The sequence below is a fragment of the Astatotilapia calliptera genome, chromosome 2 (assembly GCF_900246225.1).
Source record: "Astatotilapia calliptera chromosome 2, fAstCal1.2, whole genome shotgun sequence".
NCBI lineage: Eukaryota > Metazoa > Chordata > Actinopteri > Cichliformes > Cichlidae > Astatotilapia > Astatotilapia calliptera.
Window position 1 is genome coordinate 12787685 of NC_039303.1, and position 20451 is coordinate 12808135.

General features: G+C 41.5%; 2 protein-coding genes across 6 annotated transcripts in view; both read left to right on the forward strand.

Moving 5' to 3' along the window:
- Positions 1-5752, forward strand: part of shtn3 (shootin 3) — a 32134-nt gene extending 26382 nt beyond the window's left edge. For 2 of the 5 annotated variants that reach the window (XM_026184875.1, XM_026184883.1), the window contains exons 13-17: positions 766-780; positions 1065-1127; positions 1977-2106; positions 2860-3133; positions 3442-5752. In XM_026184875.1, the coding sequence (XP_026040660.1) occupies positions 766-780; positions 1065-1127; positions 1977-2106; positions 2860-3133; positions 3442-3556 (597 nt within the window). In that variant the 3' untranslated portion in view covers positions 3557-5752. The remainder of the gene's footprint in view (positions 1-765; positions 781-1064; positions 1128-1976; positions 2107-2859; positions 3134-3441) is intronic. The other 3 variants (XM_026184901.1, XM_026184910.1, XM_026184893.1) reach the window with 2 other exon arrangements.
- A 668-nt stretch (positions 5753-6420) lies between these two features.
- Positions 6421-10626, forward strand: thoc3 (THO complex 3). The gene is made up of 7 exons (XM_026184922.1): positions 6421-6638; positions 6945-7265; positions 7817-7973; positions 9026-9230; positions 9658-9819; positions 10004-10104; positions 10197-10626. The coding sequence occupies exons 2-7, from the start codon at positions 7086-7088 to the stop codon at positions 10358-10360; spliced, it is 969 nt and encodes a 322-aa protein (XP_026040707.1). The 5' UTR covers positions 6421-6638; positions 6945-7085; the 3' UTR covers positions 10361-10626.
- Positions 10627-20451: the final 9825 nt, after the last annotated feature.

The following is a 20451-nucleotide window of genomic DNA, read 5'->3' on the forward strand; positions in this document are numbered from 1 at the left end:
TTCCAGCATGACGAGGCACAGACATGCGTCACCTGTCAGGAATAACAGGCGTTTGTGTGTCTTTGCGGTCGACCTGCCTCCGTTTCTGTCACTTGTTTTCTTCTCTTTGTTGTTGTTTTGTGTCCTTTGTGTGTCTCTTCTTTAGTCTTATATGAAGCCAACGACGAAGCTTGGGTCATTGTTGTTGGGGCTTTTGTCTCTGTGGGTATTTTTAGAAACACTGACACCCCTCCATTGATTCCCAAATATATAAATGGATGTAGAAACACCTGAGCTTGATCTATCAGCTGGTAAAGGCTGTGAGGTGAAGTCTCTGACAGGAACCACATATAATCTGATCGTTCATTTTTTTTATCATTTCCTGCTCACTTTAATATGTAAAGAAAAAAGATCACAGTATTTACTATAGTGTATTTTAATGCTCCAGAATGTGAGTGAAGCATACACTCTATAAGAAGACGCATTTGCTCATCACCATTTTAAACTAATTGTCAAACGGGTTCTTTTGTTGTCAGCTTCCATTGATTTGTTTTACCTTCAACAAGAGTAAGAGATTAAATGTCACAAATATGAGCTGTAAAAAATCAATCTGTACTTCCTGATTCATCCTTCCTGTTTTATCTCAGCTCGTTGTTCATGTGAAAATGAATCCGGGTGTCTGTTAATACTTTCAGGGCTGTTTTTTCTCGTGCAGTCTGAAAGCACTCTGCCTGATTACTGTCCTCTCTTTCCTCTCCATGTTTCTTCTTCTTTGTGCTGCTGCAGAGGATAGCAGTAAAAGTGAGTCAAGTCACAGTTGCTCTCTGGGCTTTCCAGAGAGACTAACACACACACACACACACACACACACACACACACACACTGCAGGTCCTCTTCCAGTCACTAAAACATGTCACTTTAACGTCCATTGTTAAGCACTTCATGGCCCGGACACCATGTGCCTGCTCAGTTACTAGAAGCTTCTTCCCCTTTTCCATGATTCTCTGCTAGTGAGGCTGCACAGATCTGTCGGTGGAACATGAAGGTCATGAAGGTCAAGTGTGATGTTTCTGTTTTTGCTCCAGCAGCCTCCAACCTGTGAGGAGAAACAGCAGGAGAGCGCCATGGAGGAACTGAAAGGCATCCTGGTAAAACGGGCTTATGTTGGCTTTACTGCAGCGTGTTAAATGTTGTTAAATGTGAAAAGAGAATATTCAGACAAACTGCATGGATCTTCCTGTGTACACTGGAGATGTCAAGAGGAGAAATAAGTGCATTGCCCCCTGGTGGGCGGTGCGCATCGTAAGCTCTGACCCCACGAATACGCCAGGCTTAAGATGGTGCTTGTTTCCATCAGACCTGCTGCAGGGTGTTTGAGGATTGATCTGGACGTGGTTTTCTGCGAACAGTGCCGGGTTTCTGTTTCGCTGAACCAAGTTGCTCAGAGCAGACAAAGAGCAGAGGAGGCCAGACACGGAAACAACGCAAAACATCAGGTTAACTGTGAAAATACGAGAAACTGCATGAAGGATAATTCAAAACTCCCCCAGAGACAGACCTCGTGTCATTCAATACATTCAGCCCTCCCACTCGAGTGGGAGGGACACTAAACAGCCCACCAAGGAGGTTGTAGCTCTGAGCAGTTGTGTGATCCACTCTGACTCAATGTCTCAGCCTCGTGTTTCCAGCACACCCTCACGACACGTTTGGGTGCGTCGAGACTGGAGCATCTTCCCCCACCACCTGATCGTGCCAGGTGCACTTATGAACACTCTGGTGCTCAAACAAAGTTTTTGTTAAAGGCAACCTGTGACTAGCACAGAGGTCTCAGGTTCAGCTGACTGACACTGTAACAATGTCTAAATGTAGTATTTATGTTTTCTAGACCTGACAGTTAGGATTGTGCAGTAGGATCAGTTGTAGCATCGCTGGTTGGAAACAATTTGTTTTCAGATTAAAAAACTATACTTCCTGCAGTAATGTGTGTACTCCTCCAGGAGACGGTGAAGAGGAGCCCCAGCCGAGGCTCGCAGGAGTCGGGACCGTCACCTCCCGGAAAGAAGGACAGCGAGCTGGAGGTCATCCTGAGACGCCGACGCAACAAGGCGGGCGAGGCCGGCTCAGGAGGTAGCAACCTGTCACCAAGCAGCTCATCAGTGTTGCGTCAGCAGCTATTTTCATTAATTATATACAATAAAACATTTAGTCTTTAGAAATATTGAAAATCATTATCAAAAGTGCCAACAAGGACCTCAAAGAGCCGCCATAGTGTTGGTCAGGATACTGTCACTAAAAGTTCTACTATTGTTGTTTTTTACTGAAGTAAAAGTATTTAAGTATAATCAGGATAATATGAATATAAGATCTTAATAAAAGCTTAATGAACAAAAGTCGTTCCAAACTGCTGTGTCAGTTTGTGTCCAGCAGAGGGCGCACTGCGCACACAGGACAAACACTTCTGCTCTGCTTTCCTCGCATTGATTGACCCGTTTGGCAAAAAGAGCCACAACCTTCTGATTTTAAGTGTGCAGAGTATTTGAGCTGGATAAATATTCATCTACAAAACTTCTAATTTCTAAAAAAAAAAAACAATGACACAAAGAAGAGCGAGCAGTAAGCAGTAGGATGTAGTTTGAGTAGGAGAAAAAGTTCAAGGAAGATAAAAACAGTGTTAAAAAGCAAATAAAAATAAAATAAAGATGAATAGAAATTCAATACATGCAGTCAGAGAATATAAAGCCACAGATGAAACTAACATCTACCCTCTATTATCAGACATCTGACATTCTTTCTTCTAAATAAAAGTTCTGTACCATTTTTTTAAGACAGACTCATGTAAAAACCTGCTTTTTGGTTTTTGTCTGTCTCTTTGATAACCAGATGAGGGCCGTATGAGCCACGTCTCATCTTCTGACAGCCTGAATGGAAGGCGAACCAGCAGCGACTCCGGCAAAGATCCAGAAGGGCCCGGCGGGCTGAGTGCCCCGTCTGACCCAGCAGGGCCCAGGCTTAGCCCAGAGAGACGGGGGTCGGGCTCGGGGCCGGTCGTAGCCCGGAGGAAGAGCTCGGACACGGGCAAGGAGAGGAGGTCCTGCAGCTCTCTATCTGAGAAAGAAACAGCCGAGTCTCCAGTCAGCAACGGCTGCATAAACAGGTGGAGCGACACTCATCACAAGCATGCCCTCCATCCCGTCCTAATACTTTCTGACCCGGGTGGAGACGCCATCAGTATCCCTGGAAGTTCATGTATCTAATCTAAAAACCTTTGCATGTGTAAAACAAACACAAAAAAGAATATTTGAAGTCATGCAGTCAAGAAGGAGGCTATGTAGTTAGCTGCAGTTTTAGAGTCCAGGTTCCAGCACAAGGTTGATGCTGACCTGGTCTCCACAGATTACAGTGATCGCTGAGTCTCGGCTGTTCTCGGTCTCTTACATGTTGCTTGCTGTCTCTGCTCCACAGTGTCAAGGAGGATCAAATCAAGTCAAACGGAGTCGACCATGCAGTGCCCGGTGATGATGCAGACGCCGCCCTCTGCGACAGCTCAATCAACGGCAGCGCAGACGCAGAGTGCTAGGATGGACTCTGAGTATCTTCGGTTTGTGCGTTTATTGACAAAAGAGTGATGAGATCAGATGATTTGCAGAGTGTTTGCCTTTTGTTTACTGTGTCAGATCAAAAATGGAAACGTTGACTTTGTTGTACTTTTGTATTTATGTTTTTTTTGGATTTACACTAACCGACTAACAACTCGCTCGGATGAAGATGCGCAGGTAACAGAGCAGTAAGAGCTAATGCACTGGTGACTTTATGAAAAAAGCAGGGCTCAGATAAGGGGAGTTGATCAGCCATTGTAGAAACTCCAGCTGCACAAAGACCGACTGTATCTGCTGCTCCATACGTACCACATGAGGCTAACGTGCTCACATTCAATAAAACTGACACTCGGATTTTTGTAGCTACTTCTAAAAACACCAAAAAGTCTCAAAGGAGCCAAAAGAACAGCGTTAGTGCACTGTTGGCTTTTCTACAACGGCTTTTATCGGCCGCTCGCTTCTCTGATGATTTTTGACAATAAACCTGTGGATCCAGGAGGAAGGATGGGCTGCACTGTACAAGGGAAGCTGCACTATTTTTGCACAGATACTCAGTTTTCTTCAGACACTTTGACTTGTATAAAGACTGCAAAGCTTTAGGTTGATTTAGTTCTATTTGATGCACAAAGATTCTGCTCAGTGTCACTTTGTGTCATCAGCAGGAATGCGCTGTACTGTTATAGAGCCCAATTCTCTGGCTTCTCCTGCCTTGCCTCCACGTCCTGTAATTTTTCTCCTGGTTAAGTTAGACCTGTGCTGCAGCTGGCATCCTCGGCGGCGCGAGCATAACTGGTTTTTCTCTGTTTATAACCTGCAGTTGCAAATAGTGGAGAAACGCTCTTCTTCTGCTGCTTTCAAACAAACGAAACACTTTGTCATGGGTTGCTTTTGAGATGTGCACCACAGATTCTGCTGTGTTCTCCGGCAAACCAAGCAATACCAAATGTACCAACAGACAGATGATTGCAGTTTTAAAAGCGTGTTTTTTGGTAATGTGGGGATGTTAAAATCGAAGCTTCTTTTCAGACATGTTGTAGTCAATGATGAAAGCATTGGATGTTTCAGAAAGTTCCAGATGAAGTAAATGAACAGTTTAGTTTTGTTGTGCTGCTTTCAGCTTCCTGCAGCTGCCTGCAGCTCCACCTGTCCAGGCGTTTACCTGAGTATGAGCTCAGGCTGATGAAAACACCGGGTTGTCATTTTTATAGACAGGGTTTAAAAAAAACAAACGCTTCCTGCCTTCTCACACCTTTCAGTCCAGGTGTGTCGTCATAAGTCATGCAAGGTGAGAAGGGGGGAAACACAGAAGTGACATGTGACTGATATTTCAGGTTTAGAGGAACACGACACAAGCTTTTTAAAGATACATGTCACAGAAATGTTCTCAGGGTCCATGGGTCAGACCTTCATCAAACCTACTTTAGGGGCCTCAGTGAGAAAACGATGAGGAAAAATGAGCTAAGAATAGAAGTGCTTTGGAGGAATTAGGGTGCTTGTGTACTTTTTCTACCTCTCCATACACCTGCATCTAAACCTCAACATCCTGAGTTATAGTCTGTGGCGTGAAAACTCATGAGATCGTGTCATAGTCCACCAGAGACGAGATGTCTTCCTCCACTGAATCAGCACTGAGTCCAGAGACCTGTGTGCACGTGTCCTGAAACACCGCCCTCGTTCCTCACCAGAACAGTTGACTTTTATTTTGTAGGGCTTGCTGTCTTTACATCGCTTTCCTGGCACGTGCCCGCAACATTAAAACATTTTTTCACGAGTATGCAAAGACGCAAGGCACATTTATGTGACGCTTTCACTGCTTGTCATCTTTTCTTAAAACACAGAATCACATTTAAAAAGTGCATTTTGTTCCGTCCATTCGGTGTGTTTTACTCTAGTGCAAAAGGACCACACACTCGACATCAGAAGCTGCCTCAGGCCTGAATATTATGCATATTGAGGCCTTGCACAGGCCTCCGGATGGCAGGGGAGTCCCCCTGCAGATGGTGCAGGTTTTGGGTCCTCGCATCGATTGCTTAGTTGGTAACCAAGTGGCTTCTTAACCGAGGGATATACCATATTTGACAGAGATGGGGTGACTAGATATTGTGTGTGTTTGAGATATAAATGGAGTGTTGGTTTTTTTTAAACATCACTTTAAATAAATTGGAATTCAAATAAAACGAGAGATTTCTGTCTTTATTTCAACAATGAATTTGGAAACTTGCATTGGTTACATCATTGAAAGATATAATGAATGTGTGCCGAGTCAAAGATCACATGTGTGGTAATATGAACATATAGCATTACTTTGAGTGACAGCGTTACTGCCACTGAATCTTAAAGTCATAGACCAACATCTGATATATGTCAGAAAAGATGATGTAAAGTTCAAAGGGCATAAAAATCTCCCCCTGCACAATCAGTGGATTTATTTTTGTACTCAAACCTATCACGCTGTTGATGTTCACGTAGGCCTATGTGCAAAGAACTGCTGTATTTTCTTTAGAAAATGAGAGATAGTAAAGCATTTTTTTCTGCATGAATTTACAAAAGGAAGGAAAAAATTGAAGAAAATAAAAGCAAAATATTTCACAATGATTTACCTAAAAGCAGATCGTGCCACTTCTTTCCAGTTCTTCCACAAATAGTCACAAAAAAAACTTTGATGTATAGATTAACCCACTTTAAACTGTATGATAAAACTCTATCAGCTGTAGCACATTAAATGCACATAGGCTGCAAACCAGACTGTTTCTAATTTGACTGATTAAACATGCAGTGTGTTGTGCATGGATTGTGTCATGTTATGCATTCCACATTATTAATAATGATAGAAACAATACAATGAAGCTGAAGTACTTTTTGTTTTCTGGGATTTAAACTGAAGATCACTGACTGAGCTCTGAACTGTTTCATATTTTACTGTCATACAGAAACGAGGATCTGACAGTTTGTAAATGATGGATGATGCTCATTCTAAATTTCTTAAATAGCCCATTTCCCCAAAGCTCAACGAAACCTGTTTAAATTCATTCATAAGGTTTATGCAGCTGAAATTTCTTCAAGGTGAAGTCTGGCTTTATGTTTTTCTTGTGTTGGTTTTAGTTGTTAGAAAATGCATATCAATTCAAATAAATGATGTCACAGTTTGAGATTTCTTATATATTCTTTTAAATGGATAACTTTAACTTTTCTGTTTCTAATTTGACTGATTAATCATTCTTATGAGCAATATCCTGCAATAATAAGGCCTTTTCATTTGGTATTTAGAACGATTTAAATATTTTATTCCTTGCATTAAAAAATACAGATAAGATGGATTTACACATACTTCTTTTCTACTGTTGTTTTCTGAATGTATTTATGTTACAGGACGGTTACAGGACCTTTTATAAAGTTAACCGTCTGAGCAAAGTAAACAAGTGTCGGTCCCCTCCGAACCACCAGATGGCGCGCAGGCTCCCTTAAACCCACCTACAGTCGGCGGCCACTGTTGTTACGTAGGAATCCAAGATGGCGTCGCAGTATTTCCAAGAGATGCAGGAGAGCTTTAAAAATAACAACAAAAGCCGCGAATTCGCCGCTCATACGGCTAAAGTTCACTCGGTGGCGTGGAGCTGTGATGGCAGGAGGCTGGCCTCCGGGTCCTTTGATAAAACAGCGAGCGTCTTCGTGCTGGAAAAGGACCGTTTGGTGAGTCACATAGCGGCATGTTGCTAGTATGCTAGCGTTAGCCTGGTTAGCTCGCTACCGTGAATGAATGAATGTTGGACGTTAGAGAGCCGACTGTCACAAAAAACACGGCCCCCTGGATAATCCCCATCACTCAATAACTGCCACTAACTGAACAGCCTTGTAGTTATTTAGGAATTTACGTCATTAAGCAGAAACCTATAAGCTCCGTCTGCAGCCCAGCTTTCTACTTAATTTTTTATTCATTTTAATTACGTATATGTTTACTGATTAGTATTTTTATCACTGAAATGCCCAAATTGATAAACTTTCATATTTATGTAAAGAGACATGATCAAATCAGAAAGTTAAAGTCACAGCCCTCAAGTTTAAATTATAACTTGAGGGATGCTAATTTTTTTTTCCTTTCCACAAAGTGTGGTATGCAAGATAATCTGAGTCATATTTCTAAGAGAAAACTTTACAGGTGATCGTCTTGCTGGGCTGCTTGTGGATGTGCTCTGTAAAGTGGCACACGATGGATGCCTGATACATGTGATGTTTGTCTGCAGGTGAAAGAGAACAACTACAGAGGTCACAGTGACAGCGTGGATCAGCTCTGCTGGCATCCCACCAACCCGGATCTGTTTGTCACGGCGTCCGGAGACAAAACCATCCGCATCTGGGATGTACGCACCACCAAATGCATCGCCACCGTCAACACGAAGGGTAGGCTCTTGGTTTTTGTGGCGAACAGAGTCAGCAGCTAGTACTGACCTCAGGTTGCTGCTGTTTGCCTGCATTTTCTCTTTGGGAGTTATTGTAGCTGATAGAAGCTGACTGATTCAGGTAACTGACTGGGATCCTTTATGACCCCATCTGTATATTTATGTCAGTTTGTTAACATTGTAGAGTCTGATTTGATTGTAATTGGGCATTTACTATTGACAGTTGAAGATTTTAGATTAAGATTAAAAGTAATCCTAAGTATTTTTGAGTGCTTATGCTCAAAGGCTTTGAAAGATTCCACTTCTTTAAACCGGATGTTCGTTCAGCATGAAACAAAATCATGAAAATAGCAAACAGTCCGAGTATGATGACATCATCCAAATTTGTTAATCAGAACGTTACAGAGTCACCTGTTCATGGTGAATTCATGAGTCCGTACCTGCTGATTCATTTTTTCCAGGTGGTTTCTCCCGGGAAGCTTCTGTAATTTGAACATCCTTCAAATCTCATTAAAAATAATTGTCATACAGACTTCTGTAAGGCTTGTTTGTCTGATGTTATCCTCTAAACACACAGCTTGCATTAATGCTGAATGAGCTACCTGCGCTCTTAGCTGCAGCGCTGCTTACTGTGACTAGATGGTGAAGAGACTCTTGAAAAGGCACTGACATAAACCATTGTGAGTTATAGACTTCAGTAAAGCGCCAAAGATGTTTAGTGAGTCGAGCTTCCCAGATTATGAAGTCATAAGTAAAGCATAGTAAAATACAATTATTCCTTCATTCATGGTTACATTAGACAGCGAGTTGTAACCAGTTCTTTGAACAAACAACGTCTCTGTGCAGCTGGTCAGCCCCCAAAAATTTAAATGAATACAAAAAACCTTCTGGTTATTCAAAGATACAATAGTCTCACCGTCTGAGGAAAGTCTGCTGGGATGATAGCGGGCACTTTTGTATCGGTCATTCAAAATGCCCACCCGTACAGGAGTCATGACCCTTCTTTAAACCTCGCTCATCACTGTGTCATCAAAACTGAATCTTTGTCTAAAGGTGAAAACATCAACATCTGCTGGAGCCCGGATGGTCAAACCATTGCCGTGGGGAACAAAGATGACGTGGTGACTTTCATCGATGCCAAGACGCACCGCTCCAAGGCAGAAGAGCAGTTCAAGTTTGAGGTGAATGAGATCTCGTGGAACAACGACAACGACATGTTCTTCCTCACCAACGGAAACGGCTGCATCAATATTCTGAGGTACGGAGCAGATTTCTGCTCACGTTCATTCCTGACATGCATGTTCATGAAAAGCTGAGCGTCATGTTCTCCGTCGCTTCTCACACACCAACACAGGCTAGCTGCTGAGTGAAAGTGTACAACTAAAGGTTGGGGAGTTTGATTTTTCTTTTTTCAAATCAAGGTGAGAAAATGTCAACAAGCTGATCCCAGAGCTGGCTGGAATGGTCGCCACTTCATTGTGATTTGGCTTTAAAATGTGTTTTTGCATTATTAGAAAACAGAGGAACTTTTCTATCTGCTCCTAATTCTGTCTTTGAAATGAACACGCAAACACTGCAGGTCAACAATAACTAAAGGTCTGAAGGTATTTTACACTGACTCACGTTTTTCCTGACCTGTGCACGAGCCACGTGGACTCCTCTGAAACACCTGGGTTTTTTCGCAGTTATCCAGAGTTGAAGCCCATCCAGTCTATCAATGCCCACCCGTCCAACTGCATCTGCATCAAGTTTGACCCCACAGGGAAGTACTTTGCCACAGGAAGTGCTGATGCGTTGGTCAGCCTGTGGGACGTGGAGGAGCTGGTGTGTGTCCGCTGCTTCTCCAGGTCAGAGACGGTTTATTTTCAGAGTTTTAGGTTTCATGAGATAATTACAGTAATGGTCTTTTAAAAAAATAAATAAAAACACATCATGGATCACATCTTTATCGTGGAATAGAAATGTGCCGTTATGACTCTAAGGTTATTCTGGATCTCAGAGTTTCTTTCTTTTATCGCTCTGATGGTGCAGACTGGACTGGCCAGTGAGGACTCTGAGCTTCAGCCACGATGGCAAGATGCTAGCCTCGGCCTCCGAGGATCACTTCATAGACATCGCTGAGGTGGAAACGGGTCAGTGAGACAGTTTGGAGCTGTAAATTTGAAATATATATATTTTTTTACTAAGCATTAAACACATTCTCCGTCTTCTCCTCGTGTTGTAGGAGAGAAGCTTTGGGAAGTTCAGTGTGACTCTCCAACCTTCACAGTCGCCTGGCACCCAAAGAGGCCCCTGCTGGCCTACGCCTGCGATGACAAGGAGGGCAAGTACGACAACAACCGGGAGGCGGGCACCGTCAAACTGTTTGGCCTCCCCAACGACTCCTGAGGTCATTTCTGCGTTCAGACTTGTTTAGCTTGAACTCTGTGAGCGAAACCTGCCAAGGATGGAAGTAGAGAGTCTTCTCCAGCACCGAGCGCGATCCTAAAGCAGCAGTAGCCTTTTCCCACCAGCAGATGGTGCTGCTTTCCTAGCGCTTCCTTTACAAACTTAACTCCATTCCTCATTTGTGTACATGAATAAAAATGTGCTGTAAGATACTGTTTGTATGTAAAATAAAGTGTTTTGATATTAAAGCTGCTCTCTGTCTATAAGTCTTTTGTTTTGAGCTCTGATAGCTGAACTTGTGATTATAGTTCAAATATGAAAATGATGAAAGCCTCGGAGGTGTGCGTTAGTTTATTAAGCTTCATTATTTTTATTTGACTTTAGACACTGGATGTTGACTCATCATATCCTTCCTGCAGCCTGTAGGTATACACCAGGTAGGTGTACCAGATAAGAGGAGATGCACCTGTACCCTGTATAAGTACACAGACACACTCAAGCCAAGAAAATCAATTCGCTTTTGCCTTCAAGTCAAAGACTGATTCACTGCTTTTATTACATGTCCACTGTTCCTAAATAGTTCATTTTTATTTCTACATTATAAGACCTTTTATTTTTTAATTAGGCCATCGTTATAAGGTATAACACTGCCGAGTGTAAAACAGACATCAGCTGACAGCAGAAGTGTCTTCCTGTCTTTTCCTCCTGTGACTGCTTTATCTTCCTCCACCCTGACATACGTTCACAGTGTGAGCAAAAATTTAAGGCCCTCAGCCCAGGCTGGTGGCAGCTGGTCACTCCCGGTCCCCAGAGCCTGAGAGCAGCAGGCTGCAGGTTGTTTTCCCCTCGCAGCTTCCTGTCGTCTTGGCGGGGATGTCAACCGGAACCCTGCTGTCTTGCTTTGATTTCTTTTAATTTGGTTCAACCCCACATGAGAAATGTGCCCAAAAACCTTACTGTGGAGTGGCTGCCCTCTGCTGCCTCGCCTGTGCTGGCATTAAATTAACCTTTTATTTTATATTCAGAAATATTTGCTGGAAAATGTTTTAATGCTTCATTCACTAAAGTCTTTTAGAAACCTTTAAGGTTTCTGTGCAAAGAAGACTGTTAGCGCCATTTATAGTTATTACATGTTTTATTTTGAAAAGCCTGAAAAGGATATGGTGCTTTTGTTGTGAAACTTTTGTGAGAAATAAAGTAAGCGAATGGCGGAGCGACACGATGGTTTTACCGTCGTTGTTGCACAAACCGACGCGTAAAACAGCCTCTTGTCCATCCAGACTCTTATTTTAGATATAAGAGAAATAGAGAACTCCAAGAAGAAACAAAGATAGCCATTACATTAAGTAAAACCATCATGCTCCCGAACAAGACGACTGCATCGCTATGAGATCGTGCAAAGTTTGATACAGCAAGTCAGTTAAGTGCACAGAGCTGTATGCATGAAGAATCTAAGAAAAGAAGAAATAAGCTTTCATGGATAAAGTTTTGGACTATGATATGCTGCTAAGCTACAAGTCGTGTTAAAACTGAACAATTGCGATTCTCAACTTCTTACAAATAAGTCAGTGACAGTGTTTTTGGTCTTAAGAAGATGACACTAACTACGAAAGCCTCAGCTTTGTGTCATAGACCATTTTGTTTCATGAACACTTGTTGAATAAGAAGTTGTGTAAAAGGGGCAGAGATGGCAGATAAAGACCCGCAAGGTTGCAGGCCCAGGGCACAGAGCTGCAGTAGCGGGACTGGCCACAAGAGCGCGCAAAAGTACACCGAAAGAGGTTTGGAAGAACAGCTCGGCAGGCACATAAACGCAAGAAGGTCCAAGCTGTCACAATTAACTTCAAAAATGAATAAAATTAGTGGACTGATGAAAGAGAATGAAAGCCTTGACATTGTTGATGAACATTTAAGTAACTTTTCAAAGCTGCATGAAGAATTCTTACGGGCAAATGATGATGTACTGTCACTGTTGCCAGAAGATGAAAGGAATGTGGACCAGATGCTCTGGTTCAATCCAAAAAAGGAGCAGTTCAGTGCGTTTATGACTGAAGTTGAGAAATGGATCATCGTAACAAGACATCAGCATCAAGACGACGTGAGCCCAGATGACAGCGTGTCAGTGACTGCTAGACTAATTGCAAAGAAATCAGGTACCAGCGTTGGAAGAAGCTCAGTCAGTAGCCGCTCATCAAGATCGTCCAGAGCTTCTTCGATATCATCTGTACGGCAGAAAGAAGAAGCAGAGCGCGCTGCTCTGCTCGCACGAGCCGCATCCTTGAAACAGAGACAAGCCTTGGACATTGAAGAATGTAAGTTAAAAGCAAGAAGAGAACAGCTTGAGATCGAGACAGCTATTGCTGCTTCTACAGCCAAAATAAAAGTGTTAGAGGACTGTGAATATGACAGCTGTAAAAATGATGTGGAACAGTGTGAATCGGCTGTTAAGCACTTCAGCTTCCAAGAGCCAAAGGTACAAGGTGAACATGATGGGCATTCAAAGGTAAACAGTCACAGTGTAAAACAAGAAGATGACTTGCACCAAACTGATGCCAGTGTTATTCCAATGAATCTATGTGAAGTCATGTTGAAACAAAATGATATCACTGAGATGTTAGTCAAACAACATAGACTGTCACATTTGCCTCAAAGAGACATTCCCATTTTTAGTGGTGATCCACTTGAGTTCATACCATTTACAAGAGCCTTTGACCATACAATTCATGACAAAACTGACAGTGACAGTGACAGGTTATATTACCTTGAACAGTTCACCAGAGGTGAGCCCAGAGATTTGGTAAGAAGTTGTCAGCACATGAATCCTCAACAAGGCTACAGTGAGGCAAGGAAGTTGCTGTTTTGTCATTATGGTAATGAACTGAGAATTGCAACTGCCTACATGAACAGAGCATTCAATTGGCCACAAATCAAAACAGATGATGCAAAGGCTCTTCATAGCTATTCACTGTTTCTCACTGGTTGTAACAATGCAATGCAAGACATCAGTCAACTGCAAGAGATGGAGATCCCCACGAACCTCAGAGTTATTGTCTCTAAACTGCCATACAAAATGAGAGAAATGTGGAGAGTCTCTGCTTTTAACATTCAAGAAACAAGTGGAAGGAGAGCAAAGTTCTCAGATCTGGTTAGATTCATAAACAGACAAGCAAAAATAGCTGCAGATCCTTTGTATGGTGACATTAAGGATGCTGAAGACAAAGCAAAGTCATCTGCAAATGTGAGAATGACTAGATCATCCAGGCAAAGGGGAAGCACATTTGCTACAAGTGTAACACAAGCTGCAAATGAAAGGTCACCTGAAATTAACAAAAGTGCTTCTTGTCACACTAGCAATGCCTTCCAGAAACCATGCATATACTGTGAAAAACTCCATACACTGGCAGAATGTCAAAAGGTCAGAAACCAGCCTTACAAAGAAAGACTAGAGTTCCTTAAAGCAAAGGGTCTGTGCTTTGCATGTCTGACACAAGGTCATCTGAGTAAGGACTGTAAGAAAAGATCATTGTGTGAGTACTGCTCTAAGAGACATCCAAGTATGCTTCATTGGACAAAGGAGGAGGACAGTAAGGCAGACGATTGCATCCAGAGAAATGTCTCAGACATTCCCACAACAAGTGATGAAACACACACTTCAGGCAGAATTTGTGGAGCCACGGGGGCCGGAAAAGGCATTCATGTGTTATCGATCGTTCCTGTGTGGGTTAAGTTGAAGAAAGGCAATAAGTTGATTGAGACTTATGCATTCATGGACAATGGGAGCCAAGCCACGTTTTGTTCAGAAAAACTGATGAGACAACTGGGTGTAGAAGGTAAGAAGACAAAATTCATGCTTCGCACAATGGGACAAGAAAAGATGGTGACAAGTTACCACCTGTCAGGATTAGAAGTGTGTGGTTTAAATGAGAACACCTATATAGATCTTCCTGACATTTACACTCATGCAGACATTCCAGTGTCTAGAGAGAACATCCCTACACAGGATGACTTAAAAAGGTGGCCACATCTTCGGCAAATCAAGTTCCCACATTCAGACGCAGACATTGGACTTTTGATAGGATGTGATGTGCACAAGGCTATGGAACCATGGGAGATTATTCATAGTAACGATAACGGTCCATATGCTGTTCGAACAGTCCTGGGTTGGGTTATCAATGGCCCTCTCAAGAGAGATTCTTGCTCTACTCCTTCTGACAGAGAGCTGAGTGTTTCAGTAAATCGCATCTCTGTCACTAATGTTGAGAATCTTTTGATGCAACAGCTCAACTATGATTTTCCAGAGAAAGCTTCTGAGGAAAAACAGGAAATGTCACGAGAAGACATCATGTTTATGGATTCTGTCAATGGCACAGTTGAAGGGATTAATGGTCATTATAGCATAGGTATTCCTTTGAGAAACAAAGCTGTCAAAATGCCAAACAACCGGAGTGCAGTAATGCAGAGGGCAGAGAATCTGAAAAGAAAATTAATCAGAAACACAGAGTTTCACAAGGAGTATCAGAGCTTCATGTCTGACTTGCTGAATAAAGGCTATGCAGTTCAGGTACCAAACACAAAGACTACCCCTGAAAATGAGAGAGTTTGGTACATACCACACCATGGTGTGTACCACCCCCAGAAAAGAAAACCCGTTTCCACCTCAAAAACACAGTTTTTGACTGTGCAGCATCCTTTCAAGGGAAATCACTGAACGAAGAACACTTGCAAGGGCCAGACCTAACGAACACACTGATTGGAGTACTAACAAGGTTTAGGTGGGATCACATTGCCTTGATGTCAGACATAGAAGCTATGTATCACCAGGTGCGAGTACCTCCAGAGGACAGTGATCTTTTGCGTTTTCTCTGGTGGCCAAATGGGAACTTGAATGAACCTCTGCAAGAATACAAAATGATGGTGCACTTGTTTGGGGCAACATCCTCCCCAAGCTGTGCAAACTATGCACTAAAAAAAGCAGCAGAAGATGCTAAAGAAAAAATGCCACTAGCAGCAGTTACTGCTGTTCTGAACAATTTTTATGTAGATGATTGTCTTCTGTCAGTTTCAGATGAAACAGAGGCATGTACTATGGTCAGGGACCTGACTGCATTGTGTGAGAGTGGAGGATTTCACTTAACAAAGTGGATGAGCAACAGCAGAGTTGTCCTTGCTTCCATTCCTGAAAAGGAAAGAGCAAAAGAGATGAAAGATTTGGATTTGAGACATGATGCACTACCAGATGAAAGAGTCCTAGGAGTGAACTGGTGCACAGAGACAGATGTATTCAAGATCAGGATAACTGAAAAATCTGTGCCAAAGACTAGGCGAGGCATCCTCTCATTTGTAAGTGCAATATATGACCCATTGGGCTTTTTGTCTCCTGTCATTCTGACAGCAAAAATCATCCTGCGAGAGCTATGTGGCAGGAAGATTTCATGGGATGAGGAAATCCCAGCTGAACTGGCTCAAAGGTCACAAGTTTGGCATTCAGAGCTTTCAAAACTTCATGGCTTTACCGTCAACAGGTGTTTGAAACCTGCTGGATTTGGAGTGGTCATATCTACACAATTGCACCACTTCGCTGATGCCAGTGAGAGAGGCTACGGAGTCGTTACTTACCTCCGTATCACAAACCAGAAAAGAGAAACTCACTGCTCATTCATTATGGGCAAGTCCAGAGTGTCTCCTCTGAAGCAGATAACAATTCCACGTCTGGAGTTGACAGCAGCTGCAGTTGCTGTAAAAATGGACAAGCTCATGAGAAAGGAGCTGCAAATGCCACAAGAAGAATCTGTGTTTTGGTCTGACAGTAGCACTGTTTTAAAGTACATTTCCAGCGAGAACATCAGATTTAAGACATGTGTAGCAAATAGTGTCACTTATTAGAGACAACACAAAACCAAGTCAGTGGATGTATGTAAACTCTGAATTAAACCCTGCTGACCACGCTTCAAGAGGAATGAACACAGAGACATTCATGAAGTGTTCAAACTGGATTGCTGGGCCAGAGTTTTTGACAAAAGATAAGAAAAACTGGCCAATTCCACCAGACATTAAAGAAATACCAAAAAATGATTTCGAAGTCAAAGAGGTGATGAGTGTGGATGTTACAAAATTACATGAAAATCCAGTGAACAAACTGATCTCTCACTATTCAGACTGGTACCGTCTAAAAAAGGCAGTTTCCTGTATACTTACGTTCAAGCAGCTGCTTGGCAGGTTAAGTGCGCATCGGAAGCTTCTCATGTCACAAGCAAGTGGCTGTGACAGCAGTAAAAGGAAATCTGAAAAGGTTGCAGGTCAAATGCAGCAGTTCAAAACATGTATTAAGGGATCTTCACTTACCACTGCAGATGTTGCAAAGGGAGAAACTGAGATTGTTAAGTTTTGTCAAAATCAAAGCTTCGCAGAAGAAATTGCAAGTCTTCAAAAAGGTGACAAGCTTAAAAGGAGCAGTCACATTGTGAAGCTGGATCCTTTTGTCCAGGATGGAGTTTTAAGGGTTGGCAGTAGTTTGCATGAGTCTGCACTACCAGTAGATGTTAAGCATCAAGTGATTCTCCCTAAAGGTCATCATGTTTCTACTTTGATTCTGAGACACATTCACCAAGAAACAGGCCATGGAGGAAGGAATTACATATTATCCAGGCTGAGAGAAAGATTCTGGATTCCACAGGCAGATTCAGCAATAAGAAAGATCCTGTCAAAGTGTGTAACATGTAGAAGGACATCTGCGAAACCTGGTGAACAAAGAATGGCAAACTTGCCACAAGATCGCCTGATTCCTGACAAACCTCCATTCACAAATGTGGGCATAGACTATTTTGGACCTTTTGAGGTCAAGCATGGGCGCAGCAGAGTTAAGCGATATGGTGTATTGTTTACATGTCTTGCTGTTAGAGCAATACACATAGAAGTTGCCCACTCACTTGAGACTGATTCTTGCATAAATGCATTCAGGAGGTTTATTGCAAGACGAGGTCAAGTGTCTGTCATGAGATCAGACAATGGCACTAACCTTGTGGGTGCAGAAAGGGAAATGCGTGAAGCAATCAAGGGATGGAATCATTCAAAAATCTCAGAAATGCTCATGCAAAAGGGCATCACCTGGATATTTAACCCCCCAGCAGGGTCACATTTTGGAGGAATCTGGGAGAGACAAATTCGCTCAGTTAGAAGAATTCTTAACCAGATCCTAAAGCAGCAACCTCTGGATGATGAATGCTTGCGGACATTGCTATGTGAAGTTGAAGCAATTGTCAACGGCAGGCCAATAACAAGAGCGTCTAATGACCCCAATGATTTAGACGCACTTACACCTAATCATCTACTTCTTCTTAAAGGGCAGCCAGTACTGCCACCTGGATTGTTTCAAAGAGAGGACTTGTATGCAAAAAAAAGGTGGAGACAGGTGCAGTACCTGTCAGACATTTTTTGGAAGCGTTGGACTAAAGAGTATTTGCCGCTTCTACAAGAAAGACAGAAGTGGTTAGTGACTAGGAGAAATCTGAGACCAGGAGATGTTGTTCTCATAGTCGATGACAGTGCACCAAGAAGTTCCTGGTTAATGGGAAAGGTTGAGAGAACAGTTCCAGACTCACATGGACTTGTCAGACGTGTGTTTGTCAAAACCAAAACTAGCGTTTTGGAGAGGCCTATCGACAAGTTATGTTTGTTGCTTGAAATGGAGGCAACAGTTTGAATCTCAGCCTCATGTGTAACAGATATATGTTCAACACATATGACTTATGTTTCATATAATGTTTGGTTAAGCCAGTTAGATTCTGAGTGTTGATATTAAATGACGCTTTATGGTGTTAATATGTAATTGTTATGCCTTAGCAGTAACAATTAGGGGCCGGAATGTTAGCGCCATTTATAGTTATTACATGTTTTATTTTGAAAAGCCTGAAAAGGATATGGTGCTTTTGTTGTGAAAGTTTTGTGAGAAATAAAGTAAGCGAATGGCGGCGCGACGCGATGGTTTTACCGTCGTTGTTGCGTAAAACAGCCTCTTGTCCATCCAGACTCTTATTTTAGATATAAGAGAAATAGAGAACTCCAAGAAGAAACAAAGATAGCCATTACAAAGACAATGTGGTGAAGTGTCACCACTGAAACTTAAAGGTTTGCGAATTTGATGTTGTGTGTCTTTTGTCTCCCACCACAGTGTTTAACATGAAGATAATCAAGATATTTTAACCTGAGCAGGCGTTCTGTAACCTTAACCAGGTCATTTCGATATATATAGTTCATATATGTTTATATTTTATAAGTTCAATTTGTTATATCTGTGAGATACTAAGAGGCCTCCATATGCAACAGGCACTGTTGTAAAGGTTTTCACACATACAAAGAAATATAGCAAAACAAGAGTAACAAACATGTATTAGTATTGGAATAAAGTGACTAAAATATGTGGTAGTGAACGAATACTAAAAGTATTTAGATGGTGTGCTTATGACACAGATTTTAAACCAAATGAAAGTGATAATAGATTTCAGTCCTGGATAGAGAGTGGACTAACAACATTCCATTCCTTCACACATAAAGGGACACTACAGAGTTTCCAGTCTTTACAAATAAGAAATGGCTTAAGACAAGTAGATTTCTTCAGGTTTCTTCAAATGAGGGATTACTTTAATAAACACTGCAATATCCCAAACCCAAATATGGTTGAGTCAGAATTTTTTTTTTTTTTTTTAAATTCATATTTTTATTAAGGTTTCAAAAGCAGGCATTCACAATATGTACATCATGTAAGCATTCTTCATACTTAGGTTATCTGCCTTAGATACTGAAATAGTATTTTAATTTACAACCAAGTCATAAGGGAAGAATACTTACAACGATAGAAGTAATTGAAACCATCACATAATCCGAAAATCAAAAAACAAAACTAACAAACCTAAAAAAAGAAAAAAAAAAAACACGGATGTGTTGTATGGGGTGAGCCTATAAATATATATACATACATCATAATTATTGGTTTGTAATAGTAAAATCTGGCCTATGAGACGTGATATATTTGACCCAGTTTTCCCAATATGATGTAAATTTCTCCAGCTTGTGGTTAACAGAAGCTGTTATCTTGAGTCAGAAATTTTTAAGATAGTTAAATTAGCATATGATAGTTCTCTGAGAAAGGCAATCTCCAAACTATATGATGTGCTCCTTCAAGCAAGGAAGGATACTACTCAAAATGTTAAGATTAAATGGGAATTGGAATCGGGGATGGGTATAACAAACGAGAACTGGGAGAGGATTTGTAATTTTCATTGGTACTCAACAAGTTCTTTATCTTGGAGAGACCACTGTTGGAAGAACATTATTAGATTTTTCAAAACCCCTCATCAAACTAAATATAAAAATGGGACAGCAGAATGCTGGAGAAGATGTGGATCAGAAGAGGCACATCATTATCATATCTTTTGGGACTGCCCTAACTTAAAAAATTACTGGCTGGGAATCCATAAAACTTTGTGTGAGGTTTTTAAGATAAAATTTGACATCAATTTTGTAAATTTGTACTTGGGCTTGGTTGCTGACTCGGTCCGGGGAGGGGACACAAAACTCTTACAAGCGCTATTAGCGGCCAGCAAAAAAATCAACAACCAGAAAGTGGTTAAATCCAACTCCGCCAACACTTGAGGATTGGTTTAATGTGGTTTTCGAAATATTTAAAATGGAAAAACTGACATTCTTTTTAAAAATTCGGAAAGACAAATTCTATAAAATATGGAATAAATGGATTAGCTTTGTGTCCCCCATCCGCCCTGAATTTAGGTAAGACCAGCCCTGAATTGGTGTATCTTGGTGTATCTCCCATGTATCGTACAATGTCAGGTTGACCCTCAACGTTTTTTTGTTTTTTTTTTCCTTTTCTCTTTTTTTTTGACTAAATAATGTCAATGCACTTTATTGTAACAAGTCCCTTTTTTTTCTTCAATAAAAATATAATCTAAAAAAAAAAGAGTTTGTATCCTTCTCATGAATCATAACAGCATAAATACACTAACAGTCAAAATTATTCACTCACTCGTCCAAATCATTGAATTCAGGTGTTCCAGTCAGTTCCATGTTTACAGGTGTAT

Coding starts and splice junctions, on each gene's coding strand:
- thoc3 (XM_026184922.1), top strand. CDS start 7,086: ATGGCGTCGCAGTATTTCCAAGAGATGCAGGAGAGCTTTAAAAATAAC. Junction 9,231..9,657: donor GGCTGCATCAATATTCTGAG/GTACGGAGCAGA, acceptor GTTTTTTCGCAG/TTATCCAGAGTTGAAGCCCA. Junction 9,820..10,003: donor TGTGTCCGCTGCTTCTCCAG/GTCAGAGACGGT, acceptor CTGATGGTGCAG/ACTGGACTGGCCAGTGAGGA.